The 12,962-nt window shown below is 31.8% G+C and overlaps 1 protein-coding gene across 2 annotated transcripts; it reads left to right on the plus strand.

Moving 5' to 3' along the window:
* Positions 1-5,595: 5,595 nt before the first annotated feature.
* Positions 5,596-12,609, plus strand: LOC143536854 (uncharacterized). Of its 2 annotated transcripts, none has more exons than XM_077030756.1 (13): positions 5,596-6,338; positions 7,346-7,498; positions 7,597-7,809; positions 8,591-8,680; positions 8,761-8,877; positions 8,981-9,250; positions 9,325-9,481; positions 9,561-9,638; positions 9,743-9,843; positions 9,957-10,124; positions 11,780-11,854; positions 11,969-12,076; positions 12,253-12,609. In XM_077030756.1, exons 1-13 carry the CDS (start codon positions 5,895-5,897, stop codon positions 12,577-12,579), a joined length of 2,301 nt encoding a protein of 766 aa, XP_076886871.1. In that variant the 5' UTR covers positions 5,596-5,894; the 3' UTR covers positions 12,580-12,609. The 2 variants fall into 2 exon arrangements, with proteins under 2 accessions (XP_076886871.1, XP_076886872.1); XM_077030757.1 differs by having other exon boundaries at positions 6,168-6,338; positions 7,359-7,498.
* Positions 12,610-12,962: the final 353 nt, after the last annotated feature.

The raw sequence follows: 12,962 nt of genomic DNA on the forward strand, positions 1-12,962 counted from the left end.
ATGTGACAAAAGTACATTAATGATTCTTCTTGTTCCATATTGTGATATCTCGGATTAGGTTAGTATATAGCTCATCAATATATAATAGGAGAAATAGTATATAGTTAGCATTTCCACGAACTTCTATTCTCGACTATATCCTAGGTAAGGTGCAAGTCTCTCAAATTCCATCTAATTTGTTCATCCCAAGAGAGTTTGATCTGCCTATTCTTCTGTTACCCTTGACAGTGAGGGTTTCCATTGTTATAACTAATGTTGTCGGCGGTCTCCTATTAACAAACATCCACTATTCTATCTTAAGTTTACATCATTCTTGATCATGAGACGCAAACCCCTGAAACTTGTGAGCAAACATATTCGTTTACAAGTCTTGATATCGTATTACCACTATGCCATAACACTTTGGTATTTACACTAAATAATGATTTCTCCTTCACGTAGATAATTTGGAACATGAAACATATGTATCAATATCAACATCAACGTCTGATACTAGCAACTACAATGGCATTAAATAACTGTATATGTAAACTTATAAATGTAACTCTTATTGTTTAGAATTTCTTATGAATCATATTAATTAATTAAACATTGTCCTATAGATCTTTGTAAAGGGCAGATACTTTGTAAACAAGATTCGAGAAAACCAATCAGTCATACATTCATATCCAATAAGATTTGAGAACATTTTTAATATTTTTAAATATTATATTCTTTATAAAAAATAAAAGAATATCATATGATTTTTATGCAATTGAAAATGTAGTGTTTATATCAAAACAAAAGGCAAATGGACAATAAACTACGTTGCTATATGTTTTTGAATTACAAAACTATTTTTTTTAAAAAATTATATGGATATATCTTATAATCATATCATATTATTCTAAACACCATCATAAAATTCATTGTGATAAACACTTATAATACACTTAAAAATCCTTTTTAGTAGATACTTTTTAAAGTATTTAGCATATCATTGAAACTAATTGATTAATGATTAAAAAGAAGAAGCATCAAACAAAATTTGTAATACATAATTAGTTCAATGTCAAAACCCGAATTACTAACAAATAAATAAATAAATAAAGATATCCACATGAAACAATTATTAATAATTAAAAAAATAAATAAACAAACACTAAATGTAGTTCTAAAATAATTATGGCATGAGTTACAAAACCGAATGACAAAATCATGCATGCTTCATTTGGCTTGAAGGATATATACGGCACTCTTACGATTGGTCTTTTGGATAGTTCAGATTACGGGTTGGATGAGACGATTGTAATTATATCTTTTGAGCTATTACAAAATACATGGATTTTGATTTTTTTAAATTGATTAATATTTTCTTAATGTGACCATAGGTTGAGTTTGAAAAAGACTTCTATACCAACTCCTTTGAAAAGGCTTTCCATCACATATTTGGAATCTTGACCTCAAACGCTCGCTATCGTAGACAACACTATATAGGTTAAGTTCATCACCTCCTATTCTGGAAAAAACCCTTCACTCAAACGCCTATTGCGGTAAAACCCGGTTAGAATCATATTCGAACTTGAGATCTTGCAGCTTTCTATCCAAAATCTTCACTTTCATTTCAATAACAGTTGAGCTAAAGTTTATTAACACAAATTTGGAATCTACTTTGGTTTAATAAACTAGAAGATATTTTTAAAAATAAAAAGCACTATAAGAAAGCAAATTAATTTTTATAAAACATTATTACCCTAGAAAACTACAGATATAAAAGCTAAAATTAATTGTTTAGTGGATTATTCTATTGACAAAAAATAATGAAAAATAAAAAAAAAAAGTGTTTTTTACATGTATGGTTCATGTAAATAGGTATGCATATTTCTAGTAATTGAAACATGCATGGTCTAACACCATATATACTTCATAACCATGAAAACTTTTAAAGTTAATCTCATACCCGCTTTCTTGCCCTTTAATATAAGTTGAAGAGGAAAGAAGAATTAGAAAGAAATATTTTGTTCACCTTTGTTGCTTCAACTGTAGACTATATAAAATTAAAAATGATAATTAACGTTAAATATTTACCACTTTATGCATTTTGCTCATGTTAAAAACATTAAAAATAGAAAAGTAAACTATCTTAGATCACTGGGGCCTAGAAGAACCAAATACACGAAAAAGTATATGTTAGAAAATTCCGAGTGATTTCACTAACCTATGGTTTAATTAATGGGATATAACCATGTTAATTACATGATTAAAAATTCGAAATATCAATCACTAATCAATAATCATGCTTGCCGACACTTTGTTTGCTAGTGCATAAAAATATTGTTTCTATTAATAGTAAATCCTTGAGAGAAAGATTCATGTTAAACTAAAATTTAAATTTAAAGTAAAGAGATGTATAGAAACCCGATCATCTAAACCATAGACTTGGGTGGCCATTTTCCGTGCAATTATTATCGTTGGTTCATTAAAAGATCGTTTACTGGCTCACATGATTGTTTGACCTGCGATTTCAACAACTATAGGATTATTGTATTATGTTTGAAACATTTAATTTTTTCGTGATAAATTATCAAGACACACATAGATGCCTTGATAAATTTATTGGAAATTGTTTTATAACTACTTGTTGAACCAACAAAAAAATACTTGTCTACAAAGCTTTTTCGTTATAAATAATTTATACAAAATGTTAAATGGAGCTCATGAAGAGTAATTAAAATATATTATCTTTTTTTAAATACCTACGCCTTCTCAAGTAGCGGTTTATTATATAGCTTTACTTTTTTATATTGAATAAAATAAGATTTTTGAGTTTATCGATTTTGACCAACGTTACACAAAACCAATTATAATTAAATGATTCATAAATCTATTGTTTTAAAATATCTCATAGCTAGGGTTGGTGAAATATCATTTACCCTAGCCTACCGACAACGTTATGTCATTCTACTTAAACTTATAGCAAAATAATGGTAACACTTTTACCAAAGTTAAAAGCATTTTTATCCTTATTTGATTATCTAACTTTTAATTATTGTTATGTCTTTTCATTTAATTTTAATGAAAACAATGAGGTAATAAATCATAAAATGTGATATTAATCTATTATACATCCTTTGAGAACAAAGCTAGTTTACGGCATGTGTCATGTCAAGTTTCTAATGTTGTTCATTTATACCATGTTATCTTGTTTAGTAGAAAAAAATCATTTACTAGACCCCTCAAAATATTTTTGTCACCTCAACCCACCACCCACAAGGCCCCTCCACCCTAACAAAGTTTGGACAACCTTGTTCACAAGAACTATACACACATCAGCATTTCATATGATTTGTTATTTTTCCATAAATGTAATATATGTTTACATAAAAAGGCTTTTTTTGTGGCTCAAGCGGTTACTATTTTTCAAAATACGGGCATGATGAGGCGATTAAATATATTTGTGATAGCCGATATGGAAGATTTTCCTACTACATTGCAATACCTCGCTTTTTATACAGGAGCAACTCTAGTTGAATATTTGGTGTATGGTAAAACAACACACTTTAATCATTTATGATGATCTCTAGACAAGTGCAAGTTGATAATTTCTTATTTTTGACATTTTTAAAATACGGTTAAATTTGCTTAATAAAAGGTAAGCTATATAATTTTATATTTTTTTAAAATAATAAAAATTAGTAGGCAAATCTCTATCACGTCTTACTCTTGCTACATGAAACATACAATTGTGTTACATATATAATATATAAATAGTTAATGAGTCGTATTCATGTTTGACAGTTGTATTAATCGTGTCATCTTTGACTTGTTTAGCACGCTAAGACGTTTTGTTAGCACTACTTTTTCATAGTAAGTTATAATTATTGACATTATTTACAAATATAATATATTACAATATAATATATATTATATGAATTAGTACATTTATGAAAAGCAAGTTGCTCTTACATGTATTAAAAGTTATATAAAAAAGTTATATCTAAATTCTTCATATTGGTGATTGATGAAGATACAATTATCAAATTTCATTTCATAAACAAGTTTTACTAGGGAAAATGATTTTCTATAGTGGACACTTACACAAAAAGAGTGCACAAAACAATCTTAATCTATACATATAGATTATAGCCGTTACTCAAAAGTCTCAAACCCAATCATCTAATTCTACTCGAGACACATGTTGAAGTATCCGAGCTTCTTTGGTCATTACCTAATTAATATGCAAACCAAATGGACAAACCAGGGTGGAAGCCGAATGGATACGCAAAGTGATTGCACTTCACCATCTCCAATTTTAATTTCACCAAACCGAAATTACAAGCCAGAGCCTGGTACCAAGGTTGCGGCGGTGGTGTTTTCAAGCAACCCTTGAAGCCGAAGACGCCGAGTACCCTAATGACCAAACCACGATTATTTTATTCATATAGCTAGTTTTCTCATATTCCATTCTCTTTTATCAATCACCCGTTTTAATAAGACAATTTTTGGTATGCAGAGATATGCTTTCTAAGTTGCTATGAGCACATTTGTTTCGTGTATAATTAATGTATATCTCCAAGGTTATTAACTGTGTAGTATATTTGGACCACTTTTGTGTTCTTTCAAACATATTATATTTTGGGACCAATGCCACAATAGTCAGCATTACTATCAACCTTTTTGGAGTATTAGTGCGCCCACTTTTAGGCGTAGAATGAACCACTCGTTTCATTCATTCGAGATTGTCTGTTATGTTAAATGGTAATTGAATCCTTTTATTTGTTTTTAACTAATCGAGAAAATAATTTAGATGTCATACGACCATATCCATGGGATATCATCACCACGCATTATTCAACTATTGTGACATATTTTGATTTACATTTTGAAAATTTCAAACAAAATATAATAAGGACGGGAAACAAATTAGATGCAAAAAAATAAATAAATAAATAAAGGCTAGCAATACAATTGATATAAATGAAAGAAGAAGATCGTTGAAGCCGGTGCTTGACATGGTTATCTCAAAACAAATTACGCTTCCATTTGAAAAACTCGTTTGTTTTCCGATGTACAACAAGAAGCACTTAGTTAATTATTTATTGAAGATGACAACCGAGCCTAAAACTCACATGAAAAAAAACATGGTATATGTTACCGACAAAAATTTAATGTGTTTGTGAAAGTATACGAGAGGGTTCGTTATTTTTTCGAGAGCGTAAAAAGCCTCAAAGTGTTTACCAAGTTGTTCAAGAGTCTTTCAAGCAAACAACAACTCAAATAGAATCCTTAGTTTTATACTAAAAATAAAAAACCACTGGTTGTTATTTAACTATAAAACTAATTTAGAATATATACATTTTACAGTTTTATCTTAATTAACCGGTTTAATATTTAATCTTTTATAAATCAAGGGTAGTCTAGTAATTTCACACACATATATCGGGAAAAACTAACGTCATCCAGTCAAATGATCACGAAGTGTTACCCGCTTCAAAGTATTAGAAAACATACATGTAAATTCAAGTAAACCAATAAATCACATTAAGAATCTCTGTAATTAACTCAAAATAGTATTATGATATATAGATTTACAATTTCACATATTTCTTAATAATACCAAAAATGATCTAATCTAAAAAGTCATATGCTTTACTTTACACCATCTCAATCAAACTAATTTCTTTTATTAAACCATACATAAAGAATAAAATTAAAAAAACAAAAAGAGGTAGTAATTAAATTAGTATCTAAAAAAATGCTTATCGTAACGTGTCAATCATATAATTCCAAAAAGAGACCTATAATATAATATATTATTATACATACAACATGTTACATGACTCCCACCACCACTAACTAACCTTTTATTCTCACTCCGAACTCACCATCATCATTTTATTAACAAACCACCACCGATGGCCGTCAATAATATTAACACCTTCTCTAAATCAGTTCACACCGGCCTTCAGTTATGCAAACGCATCTCCTACGGCAAAACCAACGCCTTAACAACGGCTCCAAAGCCACCGTCCATGAACAAGTCATCATCATCATCATCTTCTTCACGCTCATCGTTACGTCAGCCGGAGAGTTATTATTTACCTACAGCACCTATGGTTTACGCGGTGATAACGGATCCTTCGGTGGTTGATAATCCGGATATTTGTAGCTACCAGCCGTATGTGTACGGTCATTGTGATCCGCCGGCGTTGGTGCCGTTGCATATGCATGGAGTTACGATGGAAGTTGAGTGTTGGTTGGATACGGCGTTTGTTAGTGTTACCGGAACGTGGCGGGTGCATTGTGTGGCGGCGAATGCGAGTTGTGATTGTAGAGTTGTGGTTCCGATGGGTGACCAGGTAATTATTATTATTATTAATTAACTTCTATTTATGTTGATTTTGAAATAATATATAAAATATTAACGACGTCATTTGAGTTGAATCTCGTGAGCTGTTCGAGATTGGTTTGTTAAAAGCTTGAATTAGGTTGAGCTTAAATGAGTTCGAGCATAAAAATAAAGTGTTTTTTACTAAACGAGCCCAAGCTTCGATCACTTGTCACAGCTCGCGAACATAAGATTTATATAATTAATACGGAGTATATAAATTTTTAATAGTTACTATTATGTATAAAGTTATGAAAAATATAAGTAAATTATATACAGAGGTTTGTTTAAATTTACTATTTTGGTTTAAAATTTAAAATTTGCTATTTTAGTCCCTAAGGTTTAACTTACGTTGCAATTTTTGTCTATGAGATTTCTTTTTTATTGAGATTATCATCCATGTAGTTTGTTAAAATCTGTTACCTTAGTCCAAAATATGTTAATGGAAAGGATGAAAATTGCAATGAAAATGAAACCATATGGACGAAAATAGCAAATTTGAACAAACCACGGGGATGAAAATCGCAGTTAACTCTTACGTGATATATATATAATATATAAAAATAATAATAAGCATAAATTATATAAATAACAAATGAGTCGAGTTCGAGTTTTAAAAATTACTAGCAAATAGAGCTTGAAACGAGCTGAGGTCAAGCTTGAAAAACGACTCACAAGCCGAGCTTGGGCTCAACTTGGTTAGGCTTGTTTACACCCCAAGAATCCTAGTTGAATAGGCATACTGGTTATGCAAGTTAGGAATAATTATGTACAAAAGTAGGATTAAATAAATTCTAATTATAGTAATTAGGAATACCTAATTTAATACAATTGAATTGAATTGATTGTCCTTTTAGCTTTCTTTATTCTTTGTTGTGTATTGTGTACATGATCATTCAATTTAAAAGGGTTTCACAATTTACAATAATTTTATTATTTTTAATTTTAGTTCTGAAAAGAACATGGCTTGGCTAACAGGGTTCAGTTCTAGGTATTGAGGTGGAGACTCCTAGAAGATCATATTCTACCCAGTTCATAAATCCACAATCTGAAAAGGACATAGAAAAATTAAGCAAGACAAATAATGGGTACCTAATGAAAGGCAACACATACATGTTCAAGATTTTTCAGGTTTTTTCCCAACAACTTATTATTATGATTCAACCTTTTGTTTTGTTTTTTGTTTTTAAGATCAATTTGCTTACTTTTTGATTGTTTATTTTTACAAGGTTGATGGAGGATCATACATCCATGTTAATGTTAGATGGTCTCAGAAACTATCGTACCAAGATAACGAGTTCCGCCTTAACGTGCCATTCACTTTTCCGGTTTATGTTGTGCCGGTAGTTAAGGGAAGTGCCATGAAGGAAAAAGTGTTGTTGAATGTGAACTCTGGTATTGATAAAGAGATCATGTGCAACTTTTCTACTCATCCTTTAAAGGTATTATATTATATTTAAAGTTTAAACTTTAGCTTAGCACTTTATAGGACACACTGTACTAAACAGAAACCATGTTTACATTTGGTCAAAAAAGAGCTGAATCACATGCTTCTTACTTAAGAGACAATACATCAGGATTTGGTGTCCAAGAACACTTGAGAACTTAATCTTAGAAAAAACGAATTAGAATGAAATGTTCTCTTTATCTTTTTTTCCTTTGCCACATACAGCCCTCCAGTTTTCAAACTTAGCTCCACTAGTCCCTGAAGTTTTTCCAGTCATCAACTTACTTGATCTCTCTATATATAACTGTTCTGTATGACAAATATCACAAATTAATCATTTACACTTAATAATGCTTGCAACTTAAGTGGTACTTTGAACACATTTTGTTATTGATTTAACAGTCAAGTCAAATTATATTAATCTATTAAAGCAACAAAGTGTAGAAGAATTACTGGTCTAGTCTTATTTATCATTTTAATGTTTATGTAGATGCCATGTGGAATCTTGTATGACATATAATTAATAGTTATTTTTAAATACTTTTTAACAAGTGACATGTCATCAATAAACTGATAAAAGGAGGTTGGTTGGTACTACTAGTAACAAATTATAAGTTGGTTAATAGTTTGTGTCTAAATTTAATTTGTTTGTTAAAATCGACAAATAGTGCAAAGTCGCTCGTATTTCATGCGGTTTGCCCTATTCTATATCATGTTGGTTTCTGGTTTGTGCCTAATGTCTCCTGATACTATACTTCTCTTGTTTCGCTTGAAAGGAAACTAGACGACAGGCTGGCGAATTAGGCTTCTCATACGAAGCAGATGTCCAGAAATGGTCTACTCAAGACTTCTATTTTTCTTTCTCTGTAAGGGACTCATATCTTTGGGCTCTATCAAAAGGAGTAAATATGCAAATATGTTTTTAGTAACTAACATTTCTTTGTAGGTATGTGAGGATGATATCTTTGGTGGTGTGCTACTGCAGTCACCATCTCTACAGGATTCTGATCAGAGAGATATGTTTTGCTTTTATCTTTTTCCTGGGAGAAACAAAAATATTAAGGTTAGTGGAAATACATGTTTAAAAAATGCAATAAGTTGTTAAAAACGATCCCGAACATCCTAGAGCTAACCTTATTTGTGTGGTTAATTATGCACTTGCGCAGCCTTTGAAAAGGGAAGTGGTATTTCTACTAGACATAAGCACAAGCATGCAAGATGACCCTCTTGAGAAATCAAAAGATGCAGTGATCGGTTGCCTTTCAGAGCTTAATCAAGAAGATTCTTTTAACATCATAGCGTTCAATGGAGATATTCAGTTATTCTCATCATCAATGGAATTAGCAACGAACGAAGCAATCACAAATGCCACTAGATGGATGAACACTAAACTTATTGCTGAAGGCGATACGAACCTTCTTAGTCCCTTGCAAAAGGTACTTTTCATCTCTTGATGTGCTCCAATCCTATTTTGGCATGAACGATTGTTTCTGATGATCATAATATCTAGGCATTGGAAATGGTTGGTAAGACGGGTGAACGTTTTCCTCTCATTTTCCTCATTACTGACGGTACTGTTGAAGATGAAAAAGATATTTGTAATATAGTTAAAGATAAGTTAATGGATGGAGGACTTAATTGTCCTCGGATTTGCACGTTTGGCATAGGTGAGGCCTTTGCTTCTTAGAGCTTAATGTTATGTGAGTGTGTATTGTGGCTTCTTATTTACGGTTTCAAGATTCTCAGGTTCATACTGCAATCATTATTTTTTGCAAATGCTTGCACATATGGGAAGGGGATGCTATGATGCTGCATATGATGTAGGTAAGTTCTGTCTAGCAGACTAGTACCATTATCTTACTTAATCAAAGTTGTCTTGGTACACACAGTACTAATGTCAAATAATTGTTGACTTTTTTTTTGACCAGATTTAATTAGTGACCTATTACCACGAATGTTTAATAACGCTTTATCTCCCGTACTCACAAATGTAACCCTTGACGCCTTACAAAATCTTGATTCAACTGAGGTACATTGCGTGATACGTCATATGTTAAATTTATAATATTTTGATGCTAATTATACATATGGTGTGGTCAACCCATTCATGACATCTGATCATTTTAGTTGTAATCATTGCAGTTGTATCCCTTTCGTATTCCAGATTTGTTTGGAAGTCCGCTAGTTGTGTTCGGTCGATACCATGGGGATTTCCCTGATACTGTTATAGCTAGAGGCTTCCGGGCTGATATGAGCACTTGTATAATTGATGTCAAAGTGAGGAAAGCAAAGGGCATACCTTTAGACAGGGTAATGTATTACATTAATTTAATATATATATATATATTTATATATATATATATATATATATATATATATATAAATAATTTCTTTCATGTTTCACTTTCTAACTTTCAGTATACAAACAAATACCATCTTTACCCATTTCATGGTATATAAAATATGGTATAAGAATTGTTTCAATGAATATTCTCTATGGATAGTGTCCTCTTCACTTATTCGATGGAACATGTAACTATTAGTATAATACACAATAATACTAATGCTAAATTATATCAGAAGTTTTGTTTTGTGATTGATACTTCATCAATGTCCCTCAATCACAAACAAACTTTGGTCTTGAATGACGATCACATGGATGTATTGCGTTTATTCACATATGGTTGTGCAGAGGAGGTTCCCGGTTCGGTCTTCACATGACTTGCTTTAATCATTTCATGGAACCATTCTATGCCTTCAAGATAGAGAAGACAAACTGCCTTTAATTCAAATGCCTTGTCGAAATCACACCCAACATCTATTGCTATGTAGCTCCTTGCATTGTTCACCGTTGCTTCTACATATCCTCCACTTAATATAGTCGTCATGCATAGACCGTTGCTCAAATATGGTGGAATGGGTCTCTCAAAATAGGATTCAAGGTACACGATATGATATTATTCCACGAGTTCGTGGAAAATATTTCTTCAGAAATCATCATTATACTTGCAAACATGATTAAAAACCTGCAATGTGTTTAACAGATTCATGCAATCACTTATTGATGATATACATGGATGAGTTTGGACATCTTCTTCTTTTGAGTCTTATCCAGTCTACAAACCAATTGCATCCAAGTAATTGGTTAAATACACCTTTTTTTTCGACGTCATCGATTCGTTAAAATTTTTATCCTCAGTTCATCATCAACATTCATCTTTGTGTGACAAACATCACCTTCAATTGTCACTTTAAAACCTTGTTTTGTTAACTGTTTCAAACTCAATATGTTTTTTGTCAAGTTCATGAACATACTGCACACTCTCAACAAGTGTGTTTCTACATCTCCAGTCCTTTTTATATGAATTTGAACTCTTTATCTTCATAATTTGTTTCCACTCCAAAATTGGATTTCATTATTGTGAACATGGTAAGGAGATAGATGTATACGATCTATACATGATGACTATGTTAAGTGGAGGATATGTAGAAGAAAATATTAACAATGCTTGGAGCTACATAGCAATGGATATTCGGTGTGATTTCGACAAGGCAATTGAATTAAAGGCGGTCTATCTTCTCTATCTTGAAGGCATAGAATGGTTCTATGAAATGATGAAAGCAAGTCATGTGAAGACCGAACCGGGAACCTCGTCTGCACAACCATATGTGAATAAACGCAAGACATCCATGTGAAGGCATTTAAGACCTAAGTTTGTTTGTAATTTAGGGGGACAATGAAGTATTAATCACAATCCAAAAGTTAGGATATATTTTAGTATTATTGTGTATTAATACTTCAATTTTAGCTTTTTGAGAAAGTAGATGCGATATTATGAAATTCAGAAGGGTACATATAAAATTTTAAATGTTTGGATGGATTTTGTCATGGTGAACGGAAAAGGTCGGGTTCATTGAAATATTCTTCTAGGACTAATAAAATCTTTCAAATATCCCACTTCCAGGTCTGTTCAAGAAGGGTGATTGATGCACTCACAGCGCGTGCATGGTTAGAGCAAAATACACAGATGGAGGAAAAGGTTTATTTTTAATTATATTCCTTTAAAATCTCATTGCAAATGTTTAGGGGCATTTGTGGTTATCATCATGTGTTCACTTAACTTCAATTTATGAAACTGTTTTATTGGTCATAGATTGCAAATATGAGCCTACAAATGGGAGTTTCTTCCGAATATACCCGCATGGTTCTCGTTCAAAGCGACAAATTAAAGCCAACCCTCGTTTCAGTTCTACCAGAAGAGGTACATCCTTACATGTATACATAATGTAATAGTATAATTAACGGAACTATAATCTTAAATCGAGTAACGGAAAAGCAGCTAATACTTCATACTTTGACTTTTGAAGTCAATCCTGTTATTTGTCAATGGCGGGATTGGTAAGTCTTATTATTTATCAAATATATATTGAATTGCAGAAGTGTTCAAAGTTAGAGAATCACAAGACGTTATACCTACGGAATATAAGTGTTGGATTTGGTAACTTGAAAGCAACAACTGATAATCTACCTCCGGGAATCCAAGATTTAGAATTAAGCGAGCCTGCAGGAATAGTGATGCAAGCGGCTTCCTCTTGTTGGGGCATGTTTCTTGATCGATGTTGTTGCGCGTGTTTCATCCGCACATGCTCTACGATGAATGATCAATGCGCCATTGTTCTCACACAACTATGTACCGCCCTTGCTTGTTTTCAATGCCTCGATTGCTGTTGTGAATTATGTGATTGTTGTAGTGATTTGTGTTAAGAGATAGGCTATAGGTAAAGATATAGAGAAACTGAATTATATATATGTGCTATATGTTTATGTATATTCACCCATGTTTTTCTTTGTTTTGGACTTTTGTCGCTCCTATATGGCTTCCAACACTATGAGTTGTTATTAACTATGAGGCTGATTGCAACTTTGCAAGTTAAAGTTTAACATCAATGTGGCCCAATTGAACTCTAGCTGGAGCATCTAGTATTAGTCACCAAGTTTGTGAGAACCAGTATATATATACCTACAATTGGGGCTGAAACAAAATACTCCATAGGCGCAAAAGTATGCAAAAACCATGAAATGTTGCCTTGGATATGATAATCTTGACAATTAACATGTTATTGTATCATTATATTTCACATGTACAC

Source organism: Bidens hawaiensis, unplaced genomic scaffold, assembly GCF_021521415.1.
Source record: "Bidens hawaiensis isolate Kalapana, Puna unplaced genomic scaffold, B.hawaiensis_p1.1 tig00010929_1, whole genome shotgun sequence".
Classification (NCBI taxonomy): Eukaryota; Viridiplantae; Streptophyta; class Magnoliopsida; order Asterales; family Asteraceae; genus Bidens; species Bidens hawaiensis.